Source organism: Cucurbitaria berberidis, assembly GCF_010015615.1.
Source record: "Cucurbitaria berberidis CBS 394.84 unplaced genomic scaffold K460scaffold_7, whole genome shotgun sequence".
Classification (NCBI taxonomy): Eukaryota; Fungi; Ascomycota; class Dothideomycetes; order Pleosporales; family Cucurbitariaceae; genus Cucurbitaria; species Cucurbitaria berberidis.
The window spans coordinates 32,907-50,970 of record NW_024468941.1 but is presented as its reverse complement, the minus strand read 5'-3'; the positions used below and the strand labels follow the sequence as shown (position 1 = coordinate 50,970).

The 18,064-nt window shown below is 41.1% G+C and overlaps 7 protein-coding genes across 7 annotated transcripts; 6 read left to right on the top strand and 1 right to left on the bottom strand.

Annotated features, from left to right (window-relative positions):
• Positions 1 to 337: 337 nt before the first annotated feature.
• On the top strand, positions 338 to 1,585 carry K460DRAFT_296773 (uncharacterized protein; the record flags this gene model as incomplete). Its single annotated transcript, XM_040929651.1, has 1 exon — positions 338 to 1,585. The coding sequence occupies one exon, from the start codon at positions 338 to 340 to the stop codon at positions 1,583 to 1,585; it is 1,248 nt and encodes a 415-aa protein (XP_040782638.1).
• A 2,345-nt stretch (positions 1,586 to 3,930) lies between these two features.
• Positions 3,931 to 4,767, top strand: K460DRAFT_410686 (uncharacterized protein; the record flags this gene model as incomplete). Its single annotated transcript, XM_040937401.1, has 3 exons — positions 3,931 to 3,959; positions 4,009 to 4,141; positions 4,195 to 4,767. The coding sequence occupies 3 exons, from the start codon at positions 3,931 to 3,933 to the stop codon at positions 4,765 to 4,767; spliced, it is 735 nt and encodes a 244-aa protein (XP_040782637.1).
• Positions 4,768 to 5,032: 265 nt separating this feature from the next.
• K460DRAFT_399107 (uncharacterized protein) lies at positions 5,033 to 6,042 on the top strand (the record flags this gene model as incomplete). Its single annotated transcript, XM_040936226.1, has 3 exons — positions 5,033 to 5,161; positions 5,212 to 5,341; positions 5,434 to 6,042. The coding sequence occupies exons 1-3, from the start codon at positions 5,055 to 5,057 to the stop codon at positions 6,040 to 6,042; spliced, it is 846 nt and encodes a 281-aa protein (XP_040782636.1). The 5' UTR covers positions 5,033 to 5,054.
• Positions 6,043 to 8,149: 2,107 nt separating this feature from the next.
• On the top strand, positions 8,150 to 9,470 carry K460DRAFT_371290 (Nitroreductase). Its single transcript, XM_040934322.1, has 2 exons — positions 8,150 to 8,872; positions 9,072 to 9,470. Exons 1-2 carry the CDS (start codon positions 8,258 to 8,260, stop codon positions 9,396 to 9,398), a joined length of 942 nt encoding a protein of 313 aa, XP_040782635.1. The 5' UTR covers positions 8,150 to 8,257; the 3' UTR covers positions 9,399 to 9,470.
• An 870-nt stretch (positions 9,471 to 10,340) lies between these two features.
• On the top strand, positions 10,341 to 11,782 carry K460DRAFT_202013 (uncharacterized protein). The gene has a single exon (XM_040927192.1). It carries the CDS (start codon positions 10,614 to 10,616, stop codon positions 11,385 to 11,387), a length of 774 nt encoding a protein of 257 aa, XP_040782634.1. The 5' UTR covers positions 10,341 to 10,613; the 3' UTR covers positions 11,388 to 11,782.
• K460DRAFT_380982 (uncharacterized protein) lies at positions 11,528 to 12,148 on the top strand (the record flags this gene model as incomplete). Its single annotated transcript, XM_040935311.1, has 3 exons — positions 11,528 to 11,607; positions 11,689 to 11,844; positions 11,881 to 12,148. 3 exons carry the CDS (start codon positions 11,528 to 11,530, stop codon positions 12,146 to 12,148), a joined length of 504 nt encoding a protein of 167 aa, XP_040782633.1.
• Positions 12,149 to 12,176: 28 nt separating this feature from the next.
• K460DRAFT_295998 (kinase-like protein) lies at positions 12,177 to 13,025 on the bottom strand (the record flags this gene model as incomplete). The annotated part of the gene is made up of 1 exon (XM_040929599.1): positions 12,177 to 13,025. The coding sequence occupies one exon, from the start codon at positions 13,023 to 13,025 to the stop codon at positions 12,177 to 12,179; it is 849 nt and encodes a 282-aa protein (XP_040782632.1).
• Positions 13,026 to 18,064: the final 5,039 nt, after the last annotated feature.

The window sequence follows — 18,064 nt, the reverse complement described above, 5'->3', positions numbered from 1 at the left end:
TGCTCTGACCCGATTATACTTGCCCGGAGGCGCACTGCGAGATAACGGCCTCAAATTTGGGCCGAGAAGACACGAGAGCAGATACAACAGCTACAGGCGTGGGCGGGCACAGCAAACTGAACGGGCAAGAGTTTTCCAAGCAACACACTTTCTAGCGCTAGCCAAGGGGAGTGCGACTACTCGAATTTCGCTCACGGCAGTCGCCAGGCTAAGGATTGTGCAGCCGATGCAATGCCCTCACCAGAAAAAGCTATAGCAACTCTCCTAGGCTACGACCACGACTACTCATTCGGCTCCTCTCCGGGGAGTTGACGCTACACCCTCTTCTCACGCCAACATGGATGCCAACTACACCGAATCGCTGTTAGCCGACGACCAAAAGGCCCACTTTCGAACATTTCCAAACGGGACGACTATTTGCTGTTTACGTGCTTTCGATGGTGCGCCCAGAGACGCGCTCGTTCGCTTTGAATATCTCGGCAAAGGCGCCGCCAATGTCGTTTTTAAAATTCACCGATGGGAGTACGACTATACACACGCAGGAACCTTTCTCTTTCTCTCTGTCCGTGATCAGAAAGATGGCCTCGCTGCGGCAGGAATTCCAAGTGAGATGGTTGCCAACCAAGTGCTCCGAGTTGCCAGAGGCAGGCCCAAGCATTTAAACTGTGACGACATCGTCTCTGGCTTTGAGGAATCCGTTGAACCGATCTTTGCGCCCGGGATACTAAAGGCCCTTGAGATCGACGAAACGTTCGAAGGCGCAGTCAAGCTACGCCAAGCTGAGATCCAGCTAGGTGACGACTTCAGAAAGCATCTCATGGACCTCAAACGTGTAGCGCTCTTTCCAGGTACCTTGGCTTATCTCGCTAGCCTGACCGAACGAAATACGGTCACTATGGGACGTTTTAAAAGCGAACAATTCTTGGCGCTAAGAAATATGGGCATCCTCCTCCCTGACATGTCGCCCGTCTCAGGCGTCTCGATCACCCTGGAAATCAAGCCTAAATGGCTTATACAGTCTCCTTCAGCACCTAAAGACGCCGTCCGTTGCCGAACTTGTGCCATGCAGGTCGCTATACCGAAGGGCAGAGAGAACTACATTTGCCCGCTCCGTCTGGTCCATGGTAGTGCAGCCGATCTCAGCTCATGGGCTCGTGACATAGTAGCAAGTCAATTTGGCGATGTCGCCGATGTCCTGCGTGACCCGCAAAAAGAGCAACTGGTCTCCTCGATGGTTAGACGACTGATCGACTATCTCACTACGGGCGACGGTTTGCTTCTCCTACTGCACATGCAGTTTTTACAGGGCAGGCTTGATCCCCAAGGCATTATCGTCCAAGAGCAAATGCAACTACGCTTTGTTTTCGATCACAATTTGCGACTGGCCATGACACTACGGGACTGTTCGCTATTCATCCTGATACCTTACGCTGCCGAGTCCCCGATTACATCCAAGCTTGGCGATTTGGACTTCAAGTCGGAGAAGAAATTCGATGACTGGAGGGAGAAAGAGGAGATGCTATTAAAGGGTGACATGTACACAAAGACAGCAGATGGGCCGGACTGCTGGCTTCTACGGGTTTAGGCATCCCTGAGGGCGTAAATCGATGAGATCGCCAACAACAGCTGGATGTATAGAAATGATCGATGCGGTCTGGAGTTATTCGGTATGTTAATGTCTGGGAGCGGCTAGGGTGGCTTAGTAGCCTTTGTAATCTTTAGACGGCAGTTTTATCATTCTTCGAGCTTTGGAAAGTAATGATCAAGCATCGCTACTCCGCAGAAGTGAAGTTGTCCCAAGGATGTAACGCCACAAGCGCCTAGTGCAGCGAACATCCATATGTCCCTAAACAGTTCATCAAGAGAGAGGTACGATGAAACCTTAATTCATCTTTTAGGTTCTCTGGTACTGAGTAGACAGGCTTTTTACATTGAACTAGGGTATACGCCCAAAATCCCACATACCTCACGTAGTCAGGCTAGGCGCACAACCGCACCTGACTACCTCTCCCTTCCTCTTGAATCTCCCGTACTATGTGCTTTTTTCCAATGCAGTGGCCCTCGTAGGCTTTTCTCCCCTTCCCTAACCCTGATCATCAGCTTACAATAGCATGCAGAGCCCTGTCAAGCGGATCGGCACCGAGCACCCTTTCCAGTACGCAACACCTGCATCAGCTTCTAGAATATACGAATGCTTACATCGGTATGGCGGGTACATAATTTTCATTTGGACGATTTCAATTGATTTATGGCATGGCATGGAGTGCACAGTGCTAACTCTTTCATTGTGTTTGAGGGTTTTTCCATGTGAGCCACTCAGTCCAGGACCGACGGCATCATTGTGGATTTATTCCAAGTTCTCGTTCAATACCGCCTTATCGTCCTATTCAACAATGTAAACCGAATCTCAGAATCTGGGTCCAGTAATCCTGGGTCCACACGCTTGGAAAGAGGCCTTGTGACATAGCTCGGCGACGGTCCAAATTTAATTTCTCTCGTCGATTGGCACCCATTCTTATCGGGTTAGACCTAACGCAGATCTGGGTCGCCCACTGTATTCCTATGCCTTGAAAAATTACAACCTTACGCGACACCAAAGATTTGAGTGGTCGAATTTCACCGCCTGACCCTGCATGTCGCATATTTTCATGTACATGCTTGGTCTGCAGTTCGGAGTCGACTGCTTACTCCCTAAATGTGCGATGGCAATGGGATAATTGCACGGAAACGAGAGGTCGATTGTACAGTTCATCAACCTCGTTTTCGAGCTACCAGAACTCGAGGCCGATGACCTTCTGCTGGCACCAGCTAGATGTCAAACAGAGTGCCTCGTAAGAGATGAGTTAGGCCCATTACAAGCAGAAATCATTTCCCATATCATGTGTCATGGGTTCACTAAAGCTATGCCCAAAGCGATCAAGAGTTACCTCGCTTTTGAGCTGGATCTAAGCAACTCGGACCTCGGTGAACCAAATCTCGGCGAATTGAAGACTTCAACGTCTGGTTTCAAATGTACACGACGCAATTCCCTTGGCAAGAAAGATGTTACACAAGACTCAAAGTTGTGCAACAAATGCAACTCCTCATCAATGCAACCAACCAACATCCGTCTACCTACTGCAAATCGAGAATCGGGAAATACCTTGACGTTCTGAGAGTGCAAAGACTGCCATCAAATCTGGCGAAGTGATGGACTGAAGGCCACTAGCGCGTTTTCCAGCGAGTGCATGGCTTGTCCCCGTTCACCCGATTCTGTGAAACCCAGCAAGAAGCAGCATCTCAGGTGGAAATGCTCGAAATGCCGAGCCGTGTGGAGCACGTTCTCACATGCGTCCAGGACTTGTCAGCCTATGAACGGGTGCATTTGCTGCTCCTGACAATGATGGCGACGTGCGACCTCATATTGGCACCCAATGTATGGATGGTTTTCCCTTGCTTTACTCGATTTTGTTCTTCTCACTCGACACCCTCCTGTTCGGTAGCAGCCGACATAGCTGCCTCTGAATCTCATCTTGTGAAATTTTCTATCTCAATTCATAAACATCTCCGCACTCAAACTACTTTCATAGAAACCAGCGATAGCTCAACTAGGGCGCAGGCGCTTTGGAAATTCTCTTATCTCAATTCATGCACTTCCACTCGATACTAAGCGGGCAGCGATATTCTTGATATTTTCTTCTTTCTCGATTGATTTTCAAAAGAGACATTATTCCTCTACCTCGCCGCATTCAGATCATGCTCATCGCCAATTTTAGAGCCGTGGTTGTCGTTGCTGCGCTAAGTTTGCGGACTCACCTTCACACTGAGCCGGCAAACAGGTGCGCGTGGTCTACTTCAACGCCACATCCACCTCAGCTCTCTTACCTCACTGCCGCGCAGCACACCGTCCACGCTCCATAATTGCGCCAATAATTTCGACGAATAGCCATCATGATGTTTTCGAGGGACTACCTCTTCGAGTACCGTCACCAATTATGAAACTTTCACTCTCAGGCTAACCAATTAAAGGCTCTTCACGACCCATAAGTTCAGCGACTTTTGCTTCACAAGACCGGGCGAGAGAGGTCTTGAAGTGCACAAGGTACTTCTGTCGGCTAGATCACCAATATTCAAATGGTACTTCGAAACGCACAAGGGCAAGGTAGTGCTGTTACATCACCTCTAGATCTTGAATAGCTGCTAACCCAAACGTAGAAGGCCGACTTGCTTGACCTAGTGGCGTGCGAGGGAATCATGGGCTACGACAGTGACGACGAAGCCAATAATACAGCGCTTCGGGACTCTCTCTTTGACATCATAGCGTTCTGCTACTTGGAGAATTGCAGCGACTGTCGTCGCGACACCAACATCCACTTCAACATACGCGTTATTCCACTCCTGCTCACGCACGCGCTCGCCGACCGCTTCGAAATCCCCGATCTTGTTGCCGGGGCCGAGAAAAAGTTCAGAGACGCGTTCGCCTGGTTTTGCACGAATGCTGTTGACGAACACGTGGAGTCAGCGCTGAAGATCTGTTTCTCTCCTGATCTTCTCAAGAAGCGCCATATTCAAGGTCGCACTTTGGAGCTACTGCGTGATACTGCGATGTGGATGTTTGAGCAACAGGTTGAGAACTACAAGAGGGCTGGGCAGAGAGAAAAGCTTATGGCGCTGATGGCGGGTATACCGCAAGCGTCTGCGAAGCTAGGTCGGCAGCTTGTGGATGCTGATCAAGCTGGTACAAAGGGTGAGGCTGAGGGAAGCGTGAAGCAGGGAACAAGGGAGTGACGAAGCGAGAATGCCATTCGGCGGACTGTGTACTTATTTCTTTCGTGTTATGGAAACGGCGATGGGTACCGGAATGAGATCATGCAGTCATTACTGCGCTTGGTTTTGAGGAGAAACAGCCTCACCATAATTCGATACTGTGACAGTGATTTTTCAATCACGTCTTCTTTCACTTAAAACCGTTGCTATTTCTGTCACGTCTCTACCTTTACCTGAGCGCTAGGTTTATGCCACTATTTATTTGTTCCCCAAATCCAACTGATATCCTCCACTGCATCTTACATCTAATGCCCTTTGACCAACTAGAACCACCAATAATGCCTCTAATAGCAGCTGTACAGGATCAGCCGCAACCCATGAGCGTCGAGGGATTGTCAAAAGAGTGCCTTCGCGAGTATGAGAGGACATGAAACACTTAAATCCGAAGGTGCTGACTACTTTTAGTCTTTACATGACCGGCCACTTCTCTGATGTTATCATCAAATACCACGACCTCGAGATCAAAGCTCACAAGTTGGTTCTTGCAGCCAAGTCATCCATTCTCAAGAGGCTCTTTGATCAACAACCCTCCAAAGTGAGCGAAGTCTTCATGCTATAGAGCATGATCTAACAAGAAGCTAGAAAGTCCTTGATCTCTCACATCGTAAATGCCACCAATGCACCCAGATTGAGTTGGGAGCTTTAAAGGCACTGATAAGCTTCTGTTACACTGGGGATCCCACGGATCTTCGTTTACCAGACGATGTCTTCAATGCCACATGGGATCGTTTCGTGGACTTCTATGTTTCAGTCTTTGTTCATGCCCACACATTCAAGATCAACGACCTTGTCGTATATAGTGGACAGCAATTTCGGGATGCCGCTTATACTTTCCTCAAAACCCTAAATGACGACGAGGCCATCGAAGTGATCGCCGATTGCTACGCAGGTAGTGCAACTAAAAATGATGGCCCTCACTTTGCGTATCGCATTATCGGCCTTCACGTTTTTGGACGAAGAATACTTGCATTATTGCGCGACAACAAATTTGAGAAAGCCTTCCAATACATGATCGGGGTTCAGGAGGCCACGGCCGATCTTTTCAGCCAAACAACCTTTGATGGAAAGAGCTTTACGCCTAAAGATGGTCGGGAGCTATTTCCTACCAGAACTTGGAGCTGCGACGGGTGTGGCACTGAACATCGTTATGCGGCAATGTCAGAACCAAGTGCAAAGTTTCAAATATGCCCTTGCTGTATCACTGAGGAGCAGCAAGAGGCGATACGCCGTACGTGAACCCAAAGGATAAAGAAGTTGTGGGTCAAAAGCGAAAACGGATGACAGATTAATGGAACTGGGGACATCTCGCATGGAGACGAGAGCGAAAGAGAGAGGCGAAACTTCGAGATTTCTATCAAGACAGCGCCCAATGGTAAGCATGGATATTCCATGCACCGGCCATCTTAAGGAAGTGCGAGGGAAGAATCGGCAGTCTTTAGCCCTTGCGCATATGCTCATTGAGCACCGAAAATAGAGGTAGGAAGCTTGGACCTGGTGCCTCAGTATCATGCTATTCGACTTGAAATACCTGATAGGCTGATCTAAATAATACATTTGCTCACTTAAGGTCCGATGAAAATAGATGAAGCAAACACTGGTATCAATCGTCAATCGGTCCACTCTTCACCTCAGTCTCCACTTGCTCCGTTCACACCTCCTTCCCTTCAGCCATAAAACTTGGACACTCCCTCACCGGCAAACTAATCGTCGGTCTTATGCCCTCACAACCGAAACACCGTCTCATACTCTATACAAGTCCCTTGAGCACCGTCTCCCTCCACTCCTTCGTGTCGATCCCTACGTGTTTGTCCTGCTAACATTTCAACGAGTCACCTTCCCAATCGCTTAGTTCATGATCATCTCGACGTGTTTTAGAAGCAAGCACGAGTCCTCCAGTAGAATATCGGCCGAGCTGTCAACACCGTAAGTGTGCGCCAGGAGATTGAGGAAGATGCGTGTAAGCTTCGAGATTTTGGTGCCCCTGTCGATTCCAATGTCGGAGAACATGCCGGTGGAGAGGAGCTCGTCGTAGAACTCGTTCGTTGGCTCTATGTTTGTCTAGGAAACCATTGGTGTAGGTGAGCGGCGGATGGATGGATTCTGAGGTTGATTCAGAGCGAAAGGAGGGCAGAAGCTTTTCATCCGCAAATTTGTGTGGACCAAAACCAGACGCGCAAGCATCGAGAAGACCGAGGAAAGGCGTTGTAGTAAATCCAAATGAAAGACTTTGCACTTCCACGATTCTGCAGGCGTATGTGGTGGATCATACCACTCCATTTCTCGAGTCAAACCTGGTAACCAGGATGGTACAAGTGTATTGAAGTCCAACTCGCACACTTAGAAGAGTGCTTGCCTGCTTGCTCTTGTACGAGCGAGAAGCATTTGCTTTTCCGACGTTTTCAGCAGCTCAATCGGTGCGAGGTAGAGAGGTGTTTCGCTATCGTAAGACTGAAAGAATAGATAATCGAAGGATAAGAATAGTACAAAAACGATGACAAACACCCATATGGACGAGAACCGGCGCGACGAGAACATGGTTGAAGTAGCTGCAAGGTTATGCGCGGTGTTGTAGTACTTTGATGGCGGCAAGTATGTTGGTAGTGGAAGATGAGGAAATATTCATAGAGTTGTTATATACATAGGTATATACGAGCGCACGTACAAAATGGCGGTGACTCGTGATGACTGCGCAATATTGGTGTCCACGCGCCCGCTCACCTCGCTATCTTTAGATATAAGCTTTCTTTCATCTGGACAAAAAAAGATAAATGTAGCTCCACATTATTGAAATTTTGTCGCAAAAATACTTCGCGGCGAAAATTTGATACGATAGGACCAGTGGCCCGTGCTGAAGAATTTGGGTCTTATCAACCCTCATGTCTGGTAGCGATAGTGAGATGACCTGTATGGACCACAGTGGACGTCGTCGCTCTTTCAAAGTCGTCCAATATACAACTCTACGCCAAAGAGTCGCAATGCGCGATTCGTTTGGGTACCGACAGCTTCCGATCGACTGCTTCAGTACATCAGCTAAGTGCATCGACTGTTGGGTCCAAGATCGGAAGCAGAGTATCTGAGGTTGCTGAATTCCGGGAAATCTCAGGGCGCAGAGTTGTAGTTGTCCATAGATTTGCTGATATGTTGCGGGTCAAACAGCATATGAGGACGAATGGGTTGGTGTCGTGATAATGCGGAATGTTGCCGCACAGCATAACCAAAGCATTACCAATGTATCACATAAGCCAACCCAGCAACGGCTCAGGCACTCCCGAGATCCGAACCACCAAACCAGTCCCCTCTAAGTCTGTAACGGATTGCGTAAGCCAGAAACAACTCCTAGCGCCGCGTGTGTGCAATTCATCAGTCGGGCGGCTAAGTTTCTTATCAAATCGCGCTCGGCGTTCGCTCTTTTCAGTGTTTGTCTTCGCAATATAGAACGGCGCATCACGTCATGGCCGCTTTTGGTGCACGGCCGCTGTTGACCGGACTTATAGCGGGTCTACTTCTTGCACTGCTGTTGCAACAAGTGGTTCAGACCCAATTGCCGCTTCACAACACTGCGGAACAAACTACATTGCAGCTACCCTTGTCCGAGTCGATGGCGCAAGTGCTAAGAAATACTCTTCAAGCTGCTAGACAGCGCGCGTGGGCCGGTGGATACAAAAGCGCACGACTCCCCTCTAGCTTCCAGCCCCTCATACCTTCATCTTCAAACTTGACACCTCATACCCTCTTGTCCAGTTCTACAAAGTCTTTCTCGACAACACCATCCACCATGTCTGCTCAGAAATCCTTCATCGACGCCGTCAAGGACCGCCGTACCATCTACCAGCTCACTAAGGAGGCGCCCATTTCAGACAAGCAGATCCAGGAGCTCGCCGAGAAGGCCATCCTCCACGTTCCCTCGTCTTTCAACTCTCAATCCACACGTCTCGTCGTCCTCCTCAACAAGGACCATGACCAATTCTGGGACTTCGTTCTCGAGGCCCTGAAGCCTTTGGTACCCGAGGACCAGTTCGCCTCTACCGAGCAGAGGGTGTCTGGATTCAAGGCTGGCTATGGAACTGTAAGTTTTTTGTCTCTTGATTGTGGTCGCGAAAAGGGTTCCTGTTGTGGAACATTCGAGAGATCGAGCACCCCCACCATGCATGATGCAAGGCTCGGAACGCCACTCCCGCGGCCTCGGAACATTCCGCGCATCATTGGCTGCACCCTCCACATCTCACATCTCACACAAGACAAGTGACTAACTAATCGTCTCATAGGTTCTTTTCTACGAAGACCCAGAGCCCGTTGAAGGTCTCCGCAAGTCTTTCCCGCTCTACGCCCACCACTTCGGCACCTGGAGCGAGCACACCAACGCCATGCACCAGTACGCTCTCTGGGTTGCGCTCGAGGCCGAGGGCTTTGGCGCCAACTTGCAGCATTACAACCCTATCATTGACCAGAAGGCTGCTTCACACTGGAACATCCCTCTCGAGTGGAAGCTCAGGTCCCAGCTCGTGTTTGGCGGAAAGGGTGGCGAGGCTGGCGAGAAGCAGTTCCAACAGGTGGAGGGAAAGAGGCTGTTCGTCCACGGCGCAAAGCAGTAGAGGTTTAGGAGTAACGACAAAGACATGATCAACACGTGCATAGCGACTGAATAAACATATTTCGAATCTACCCACGTACACTAATCACTGCACCTAATCGCTGAATGCTAACTAAAAATCCAATCCAGCTGATCTGTTTTAGGATTCTGTCGTTGCCCGTAAGTATTACGACATATTGTCTAATACCCAGCATATGATGGCGCCTTATTGAGCTTGGCCCAACCAAGCATTCTCAGCGCCGAGCCTGTCAAGCCCGTTTCGTTACTAGCAGCTCTGATAGCGAATATCCATCTAGATTCACCGCGGAAATTTCTTAAAATGCTCGCACCGTCGCCAAGTGCATTGAAATTATCTACACTAATATCTATCCCGAGTGGTATGACGCAATGCACAAGGGCGATGGCACATCCGCAAGTATGAGGTACTTCACTACTGTAGTACTGGTCGCTATGTTCTTAACGGGGGCTTCGATGGGCTTCTAAGCCTTCTTGAAAGTGTGCATGAGGTGGGTGAAAAGAGCAATGACGACTGGTGCAAGATGGTATGGTAAGGCTGGGGACTAATGCTGATAAGTCTCACTACAACTCTTAATATGCATGATATGCCTTTACAATGGCAAAGATTTGAAATATATTGGAGAAAAAGGATGGATGTGTCTGAAGGTGAGATGCTGTTCTACGAGTCACCGGAAATGACGCGCGACAAGCACAAGGCAGTAGGCAGTGCTACTTTGCCGTCGAGGCCATGCATAAGCCCTAGCACACTGACACTCGGTATCGCTACGACGAGGCTTACAAAGACAGTGAATCGCATTCGTGGCGTTCACGTTGTGATCAGCACTGCCTCCACCAGTGACCCATAGACAAACCGCGTGTTAGCGTACGTTACAATACCATATGTGAGCCAATCAATTATCTTTTATCGATACACGCATAGCGCGAAAGCGAAACACGAGCGCTGAGCACGACAGCCTGATGCACTACGGCCGGCGATTCAACCTCACGACAGCCTGAGGCTCGCATCGAGCAACAATGCGAACTCAACGCGTGCCCCTATGCACTGGCTTCGCGGTTGCAATGTACTGTATAAGGACTGTCACCGCGCGTGATTTCGTTGATCTGAGCTAACAAAGACGACGTATAACCTATCTCAGAAATAATAGCAACAGTGAGAGCAAAAGAAGCAGGCACCACACCACACACGTACTACATTACTATGGCCACCATGAGCGCCGCAACACACGTCGAGAACGATAAGCCACCCATCGATACCAACACTCTCACCAGAGGAGAAAAGAAAGAGCTCATTGCCGCGGATGCCATCTCCGTCAACAGCACCACGTTCGGCACCCCAGATCTCTCCTTCGCCCCCGCAAAGTCGCTGCACATCAACGCAAAAGGCATTCCTATTTTGGGCTTCGCTGCACCTCCTGCCGAACTTGTAACGAGGGTGCACAATTTCGATGGCAGCGTCGCATACACGTCAACAAGGGCGAAGAGGAGCTCGGGGAGTTGCGTATTAACAGATGCAGATGGCATGACGCTGATTAGTACTAAGTACTTCTGCGGGACCAAAGATCCTGTGTTGAACCGCTTGGATGCATCCGAGGGCATCCCCAAGGAGATCAAAACAGTCTCGAAATGGACTTCGCGCAGCCATGAGTTCCTCTTGCCTGACGGCCGCACGTGCGCATGGACATACAGGAAGGAGAAGGGCTTTGGCACAAACGGAGCAAAGGGTAATGCTCTAGTCCTAATGCTAGGCGAGAAGCGCATCGCTGTGCTAGTCAGGAACGACGACACTCGCACATCAGGCAGCAACTCCTACAGCGCTGGCAACGGTGGTGAGCTTGTACTGGGTGAAGATGTCGGAGGGAATCATGGCATTGATGAAGCTCTGATTGTTGCGACGATTCTTCTGATGCTGAAGAAGGAAATCGATCGCCGGCGGACAGTGCAGGTCGCGATCACTGCAAGTGCGGGCAGTTGAGGGACGTGGAGAATTGCTTCAGGCCACAGTACATTATTTATATGTACTTCAGATGCATTATTCCAACATACTCGTAGTGCGTGTATTTGTATTTTCTCAGTTCTTGATTCATCATACACCGGAGACTTTTCTATAAAACGATGCCTGCCGGAAAAGATCGTCTTTACGTCGCACTTTATGCTCGAGGAGGAGCACCTTCTATGCCAGGCAAGGAAGACACGTGAGTAGGAGTCCTGGCACGCATCGCAAACTACTGTCGAATTTGTAGAGCAATATGCTGACAAACATGACGATAATACAGATACCACTGGGCACTTCTGGTCGGCCCCAAAGACGAGGTTGGTGATGGCATAGGCATGCGCTATCACGCAAAAGAGCGCATCATAGGGCCAAATGCGTCTGCGTGGGTTTTCGAAGAGAGAAAAACTACTTTGTCAGCGACTTCGATGCTACTAGTGTGAGTGACAATAACCAAGGTGGAGAAGGAGGATAGATTGATATCCATTGTTCGAAACACACCGGTTAGACAAGGCGTAGCGGGATGGAATTGCGTTGGGTGGGTACAAGAAGCAATGCAAAATCTAGAAGCTGACGGGAAAGCTCTTGGTACAAGCGTGACTGAGTGGACGAAGGTCAGGAATACCGCGATGGAATACTGCCAACGGAAGAAGGACGAGCATCGTTTCGACGGACAGGGGAACTCTGATATGTTCAAGGCGCCTACGTATGACTTAGTCGAAGGGAAGGAGAAGATTTTATGATTAGTGAAGTCCTGGGGACTTGATTCAATCAACCATCTCCAAAGTATTCCAGCCGTATCTTTTCCATCGCCAACTCTTTAGGCATAGGCTGGAGAAAAAGGTCGACCTCATCTCGCCAGAATTGATTTTGTGGGTTTACATTCCAGGCAGTAGTGTACTCCCAGTATGCAGGGTACCATCCCGCTGTTTCCCAGTCAATGATACCAACAATCTCATCTCCGGAAACGAGGGTATTCAAGCTGCTCAGATCTCCATGGGTAAATACCAGAGCAGACCGAGGTTCATCCTGCAAGGAAATGAGCTCACTGATCTCTGGCTTATGCTGTGAATGAGCTTCCAAACCTCCCCGCAGATGCCTGTGAAAGTCCTGAATCGTATCGAAGGGCCCAAATTGTTTCGATGTTCCTGGTAACCGCGGATCATACAAAGGACCACCATTTACGTGAGCAACACCAGTGCCTTCCGGAGGCGGTATGCGACGCATCTCATCGACAATCTGTTTGAGCTGGCCTAGGAGCTTTGCCTTGCTTTCTACTGAACGCTTGGTCCACCCAGCTCCAATCGGTTGTCCATGCATTCTCTCCATCACAATGTATGTCCGATTTCGGTGCACAAAAGCGCAGTATACGCGAGGGACGGGGATCGATGTATGCTTCGCGACAAATTGCATAGTCGAAGCTTCGCTGAGACTAGGACTGTGTCCGTATTTGACACATATCTTCCCCGAAAGAAAAATCACTGTGCCATGGGGCTTTCGGATGCGTTTTAGTAGCTTGATGGCGAGGAGCGTTAGGGAACGTCTAAATGCGGTAGCGTTGATTTGCGACTGGGCGGCGCAGGCGGGGCTCCCTTTCGCTGGAGCTACTGTGCAGAACATACCGCTTGTAGACATTGATATGATAGAGAGGGGGACGAGAATTACATGGTGCGCCGAAGGCTACCGCGGGCGTCAACTACTCTCATCGTGGTGAGGTGGTGTCTAGAAGTCGATTCATAGCGCACTGACTGGGTGGGGAGTTCTAGCCGAAGCTAGCTTTTTAGGGGCTGATGAAAACAGGAGCTAAGATAACATGACGCGACTGCTTTACCTACACATAGAAAGAGGTTGACGTCGAACAGTCTTAGAATTCTAGAAGAGAGTTAATGCCAACGATCTGCGAAGCAGCTCATCAGATTACGTATCACTTTGACTATTTGAGTAATTGGACCAGCATCTGACACAACCACGGCGCCGTTCTGCAACAACCAAACTTTGGCATCAGCTGGCGCTACCTTCTAAAAAGCCTCGTTTAGCTCAGTAAAGGAAGTTGAACGAGCTTTAGCTTCATCTTAACTAATTATCAATTGCTAGCCATCGCCAATAATAACACCGAAGACGTTGGCTTCTTGGTTTAAAGTGCACTTTCTCAAAGTATCCTCAACGTACGCGTTCAATTTCTTCCGCCTAAGGTAGTCTAGCTCTTAACTATAGTTTTTTAACCTGCCCATCTTAACAAGAATAACGCTAGCTTTAATTATTTAATTTTTACTTTTATATCTAACTAAATACTGCAAGTTAGATTTTAAACTTTTTTTACTTTTTTAAAGCTACTTAATTTTATTCTTAAACTTTTACTATTATTTTAACGCTTATAGCCTATACAGCCTACTTAGCTATTTATTTATTATTTTTTAAAATTATTTAAAAAGAGCTAAGTAGTTTAAATTAGTAGCAGTAAAAATAAAAATAAATATTTTTTATATAAAAAATTAAAATTGCTAAATTTTAGTATTTTTAATATTTTTAACTATTAAAGTATTTTTTAGTATATAAGCTATTAGTAAATAGTTATAAAAAAATAAATTTCTTTTACTAGGCGTTAGTTTTTAGTAGAAAAAGGCATTTTATATAAAAGCTACTATTTTTTTTATTTTTTTTGTAATAAGGTATTGTTACTAAAAGTTAGTATTACAGTAATACTGCGCTATTCCTTTTAAGAATTAGTATATATACAAAAATTTTGTATTTAACTTACGCTATACTTATAAAATAGCAGTATTAAATATTATTAATTTATTAAACTAAAAAATAGCTTTTTATTAGCTATTTTTTCTTTATTTTTTATAGCGTAAAGCAAATACTATTGCCTAAAACTATTTTTTAATAAAATAATACTTTATAGTATAATAGCCTAAAAATAGCTTTTTTAACACAATTAAGCTAGCAGGCTATACTATTAAAACTATTAGTTTTAGCTAATTTTTAATTAAATAGTAAAGTAGAACTTAGCAATTAAAGCATACTTTTAATATTTAAAAAGTATATTTTAATTACTAAAAAAAAGTATAATAAATTTTAAGTATAATAATACTTTTTTGCAATTAAAGTAAAAATAATATAATTAAAAAATACTAAATATAATTTTACTTTAACTTTACTTATAAAAAAATTTTTTAAATTTAAAATTATTAAAATGCATAAGTAAAATGCAAGTAATATATTTATACTTTTATATATAAAGCGTATGCTTTAATTAAAATTTTTTTTTAAATATTAAAAAAAAAATTTAAAAAAATACTATAAATTTTTCTATTTATATAAAGTAGCATTCTAACTTTTGCTATAAAAATTTTTCTAAAATAATACTAGAATTATTTAAGTAATGCAATATTTTAGTAAAAATTTAAAAAATTTTTAATATATATATTATAAGCGCACTTTTAAAGCGCGTAGTATATTATTTATTTAAAAATATTTTAAGTAGTATATACTTAACTTGCTTGCTAATTTAGTTAATTATAGCTTTAAAGCAGCTATAGCGCACGCTTAAACTATATAATAAAAAAATTAAATTATTTATTTATTTATAATTTATTTTAATATTTTTAAAAACTAGCTTATGCTTTATACTAAAAAGTAAAAAGTTTAATATTTATTTTTAAAACTTAAGCCAGAACTGCAAAAAGCAATTATTAACTACTATTAAGTACTTATAATTAAAAAAAATTTAATAGTATTAAGCTTTATATTAAAATATAACTTGTATTAATTTTTGCCTGCGCATAAATAATGCCTGCATAGTATATTTAAAGCTAAATTTAAAAATTTAGCTTTAAAGCCTAAGCTAAGCAAACTTATTACTAAATTATAAAATAAAAATAGTATTATATACTATAAGTATTATAAAATTAAATACTATATTAATAAATATAAAAATAATTTAAACTACTTTTTTATACGCGTTAATTAAATAAAAAAAAACTAGGCTTTATTTTTAGTTTAAAAATAGTAAGGCGCATTTTTATAAATATTTTACTAGGTATAAAGTGCACGTATAGCACTGCTAATAATACTAATTTTAAAAAAAAAATTTAAATTATTTTAAACTTATAAGCAGATATAAGCTTTATTAGCTAATAAATAGCTATAAAAATAAATTTAAAACTTTTTAAAAGAGCTAAGCTTTTAAAATTAGAATAAATTAATTTATAATATTAAAGTATATATATAGTATACAAGTTTTAAATGCGCCTAATAAATAATATAAATATAAAATACTATATTTAAGTTACTGCATATAAAGTAAATAAAAAAAGTACTTTTTTTTTTTTTAGCAATTTTTTTTTACAATAAAAAAAAATTTATATTAACTATAGTTTTTAAATTTAGCGTTAAGGATATACTTTAGTAAATATTTAGCTAGCTATAGTAATTTAGCTACTAAAAAGCTTAAATTAAACTAGTTTTAATATACGCTTTTTAGGAATTCTGCAAATTATTAAAATAAGTTTAAATTATAATATTTATATTTACTAAATATATATAGCGTATAAAGTACGCATACTAAATATATTATTTAAATATTAAAATATTTTTAACAAAAAAGCAGTAAAAACTTTTTTAAATTTTAAAATATTAAACTATGCTATTTTTTTTATAGCTAATAAAAAACTTTTTTATAATTTTTTATATAATTTTTTTATATATAAGCTTAAAGTGCTTTATAAATACTTAAATAATGTGCTTAAAAAAAATAAATTAGGCATAGTACAAGCTTTATAAAAATTTTTATACTTTTTATTTTTAAAAAAAATAGTAAGCTCTGCTTTTATATTAATTATTAAAAATTTAATATTATTATTATTAAAAACTATTATTTTTTTTTTTTAATTAGAAAAATTTTAGACTGCTTATTAAGTGTATATTACTATACTACTTTTAACTTGCAAAATATATACTACTACTTAAAAATTATAGTAGGCAATAAATAAAAAATAGTTTTTTAAACTTAATATAAGTATTTTAAGTACTTAATTATGCTTTTTAAGCTTATTAATATTTTAATAAGCTTTTAAACTTATATTAATAAAATATTTAGTAAATATTTAAACTATATTTGCGTAATTTACTTAAATAATATTTTTATTTATATTTATAGTACTAATATTGCAGTTTATTAGCGCGCAATTAATTCTATACTTATATTTTTATATAAAGCAGAATTTTTTATTAACTTAAAAAAGTACACTTTTGCTTTTAATAAAGTATACTTTTTTAAATATATTATTATAACGCAGGGCGTATGCGCGGACTTTATATAAGTAAAAATAATTATATAATAGCTATAGCTTACTAATATTAAAAAACTTTAGTTTTTTTTAGGCTTTGCAAATTTTTACTGCTAGTTTATTAAAAAATATACTAAAAAAACTGCTGCTTTAATTAATTTTTTTAAAAAATTTTAGGAATTTTAATAAACTAATAAAGCTAATGCATTTTTTAAAATATTTAAATAATACTTTTTAAATATACTTATCTTGCATTATTTTAATCTTATACAGCTTATTTAAATTAAAATAAATATTTTTACTTTTACTATTGCAGGTATACTATTATAGTACTTTAAAAATAAAAAATAATATTTAATTACTTTTATATCCTAGAAATTTTAGAGCGCTAAGCTTAATTATAAAATATATAATTTAAAGCTTTTAGCTATTATATATAGCTTTAAATAATAAAAGTACTATTTTAAAAAAGCGCAGTATATAATATAAGTATTTAATAATTATAATAATTTAAGCTTTATGCGCGCTGTGCAGAAGCTAAATTTACACTAAATATATTAAGTAATTTACTTTAAAACTTTTAATTTTAAAATAAAATATTATTTAAAAAAAAAAAATTTTGCAAATATACTATTTAAAAAAGCAAATTATAAGTAAAAAAACTTATTATTAATTTAATTACTACTTATTTTATAAAATAAACTACTAGTAAAAATAGTATTAAGTAAAGTAAAAAAATTTATATTTAAGCTTAATTTAGTTAGCGCATATAAAATATATATTGCTATTATTTATAAAACTAAAATAGTTTTTATTATTAGTACTATAAAGTGCATTTTATACATACTACGCTTACTAGCTAAAATATTAATTAGTAGTAAATTTATAATAGTAAAATTTTTTATATTAGTAAAAACCCTATACTAGCTGCAGTAAAAAAATACTTTTATTTAATAGTAGGTTGTAGATTTTATAAATATAAAAAATACTTAAAATAGCAAAAAAATGCATATTTAGCGCTTTAATAAAAAAAGTATTTTATAATATAATAGCAAAATATATATTTTAAAAAAGCTAGCTATTAAATAAGAAATTTTTTTTTATTATTATAATATGCGCCTAATAGGCTACTTTAGCGCACAAAAAACACTTAAACTAATTAGCTAATTATATTATTAATTTATATTTAGTAATAATATTTAAAATTATATAAAAATATATACTATATGCTAAAAAAGCAAAACATAAAAATATAACTAATATAATAAACTATTTCTGCTACTTATATTTACAGAAATTTTTAAAGAAATTTTACTAAATTTTATTACTAGCTTGCTTTTAGTAAAAAATAGTTTAAATTACGTATAT

Coding starts and splice junctions, on each gene's coding strand:
- K460DRAFT_371290 (XM_040934322.1), top strand. CDS start 8,258: ATGGCCGCTTTTGGTGCACGGCCGCTGTTGACCGGACTTATAGCGGGT. Junction 8,873..9,071: donor TCAAGGCTGGCTATGGAACT/GTAAGTTTTTTG, acceptor ATCGTCTCATAG/GTTCTTTTCTACGAAGACCC.
- K460DRAFT_202013 (XM_040927192.1), top strand. CDS start 10,614: ATGGCCACCATGAGCGCCGCAACACACGTCGAGAACGATAAGCCACCC.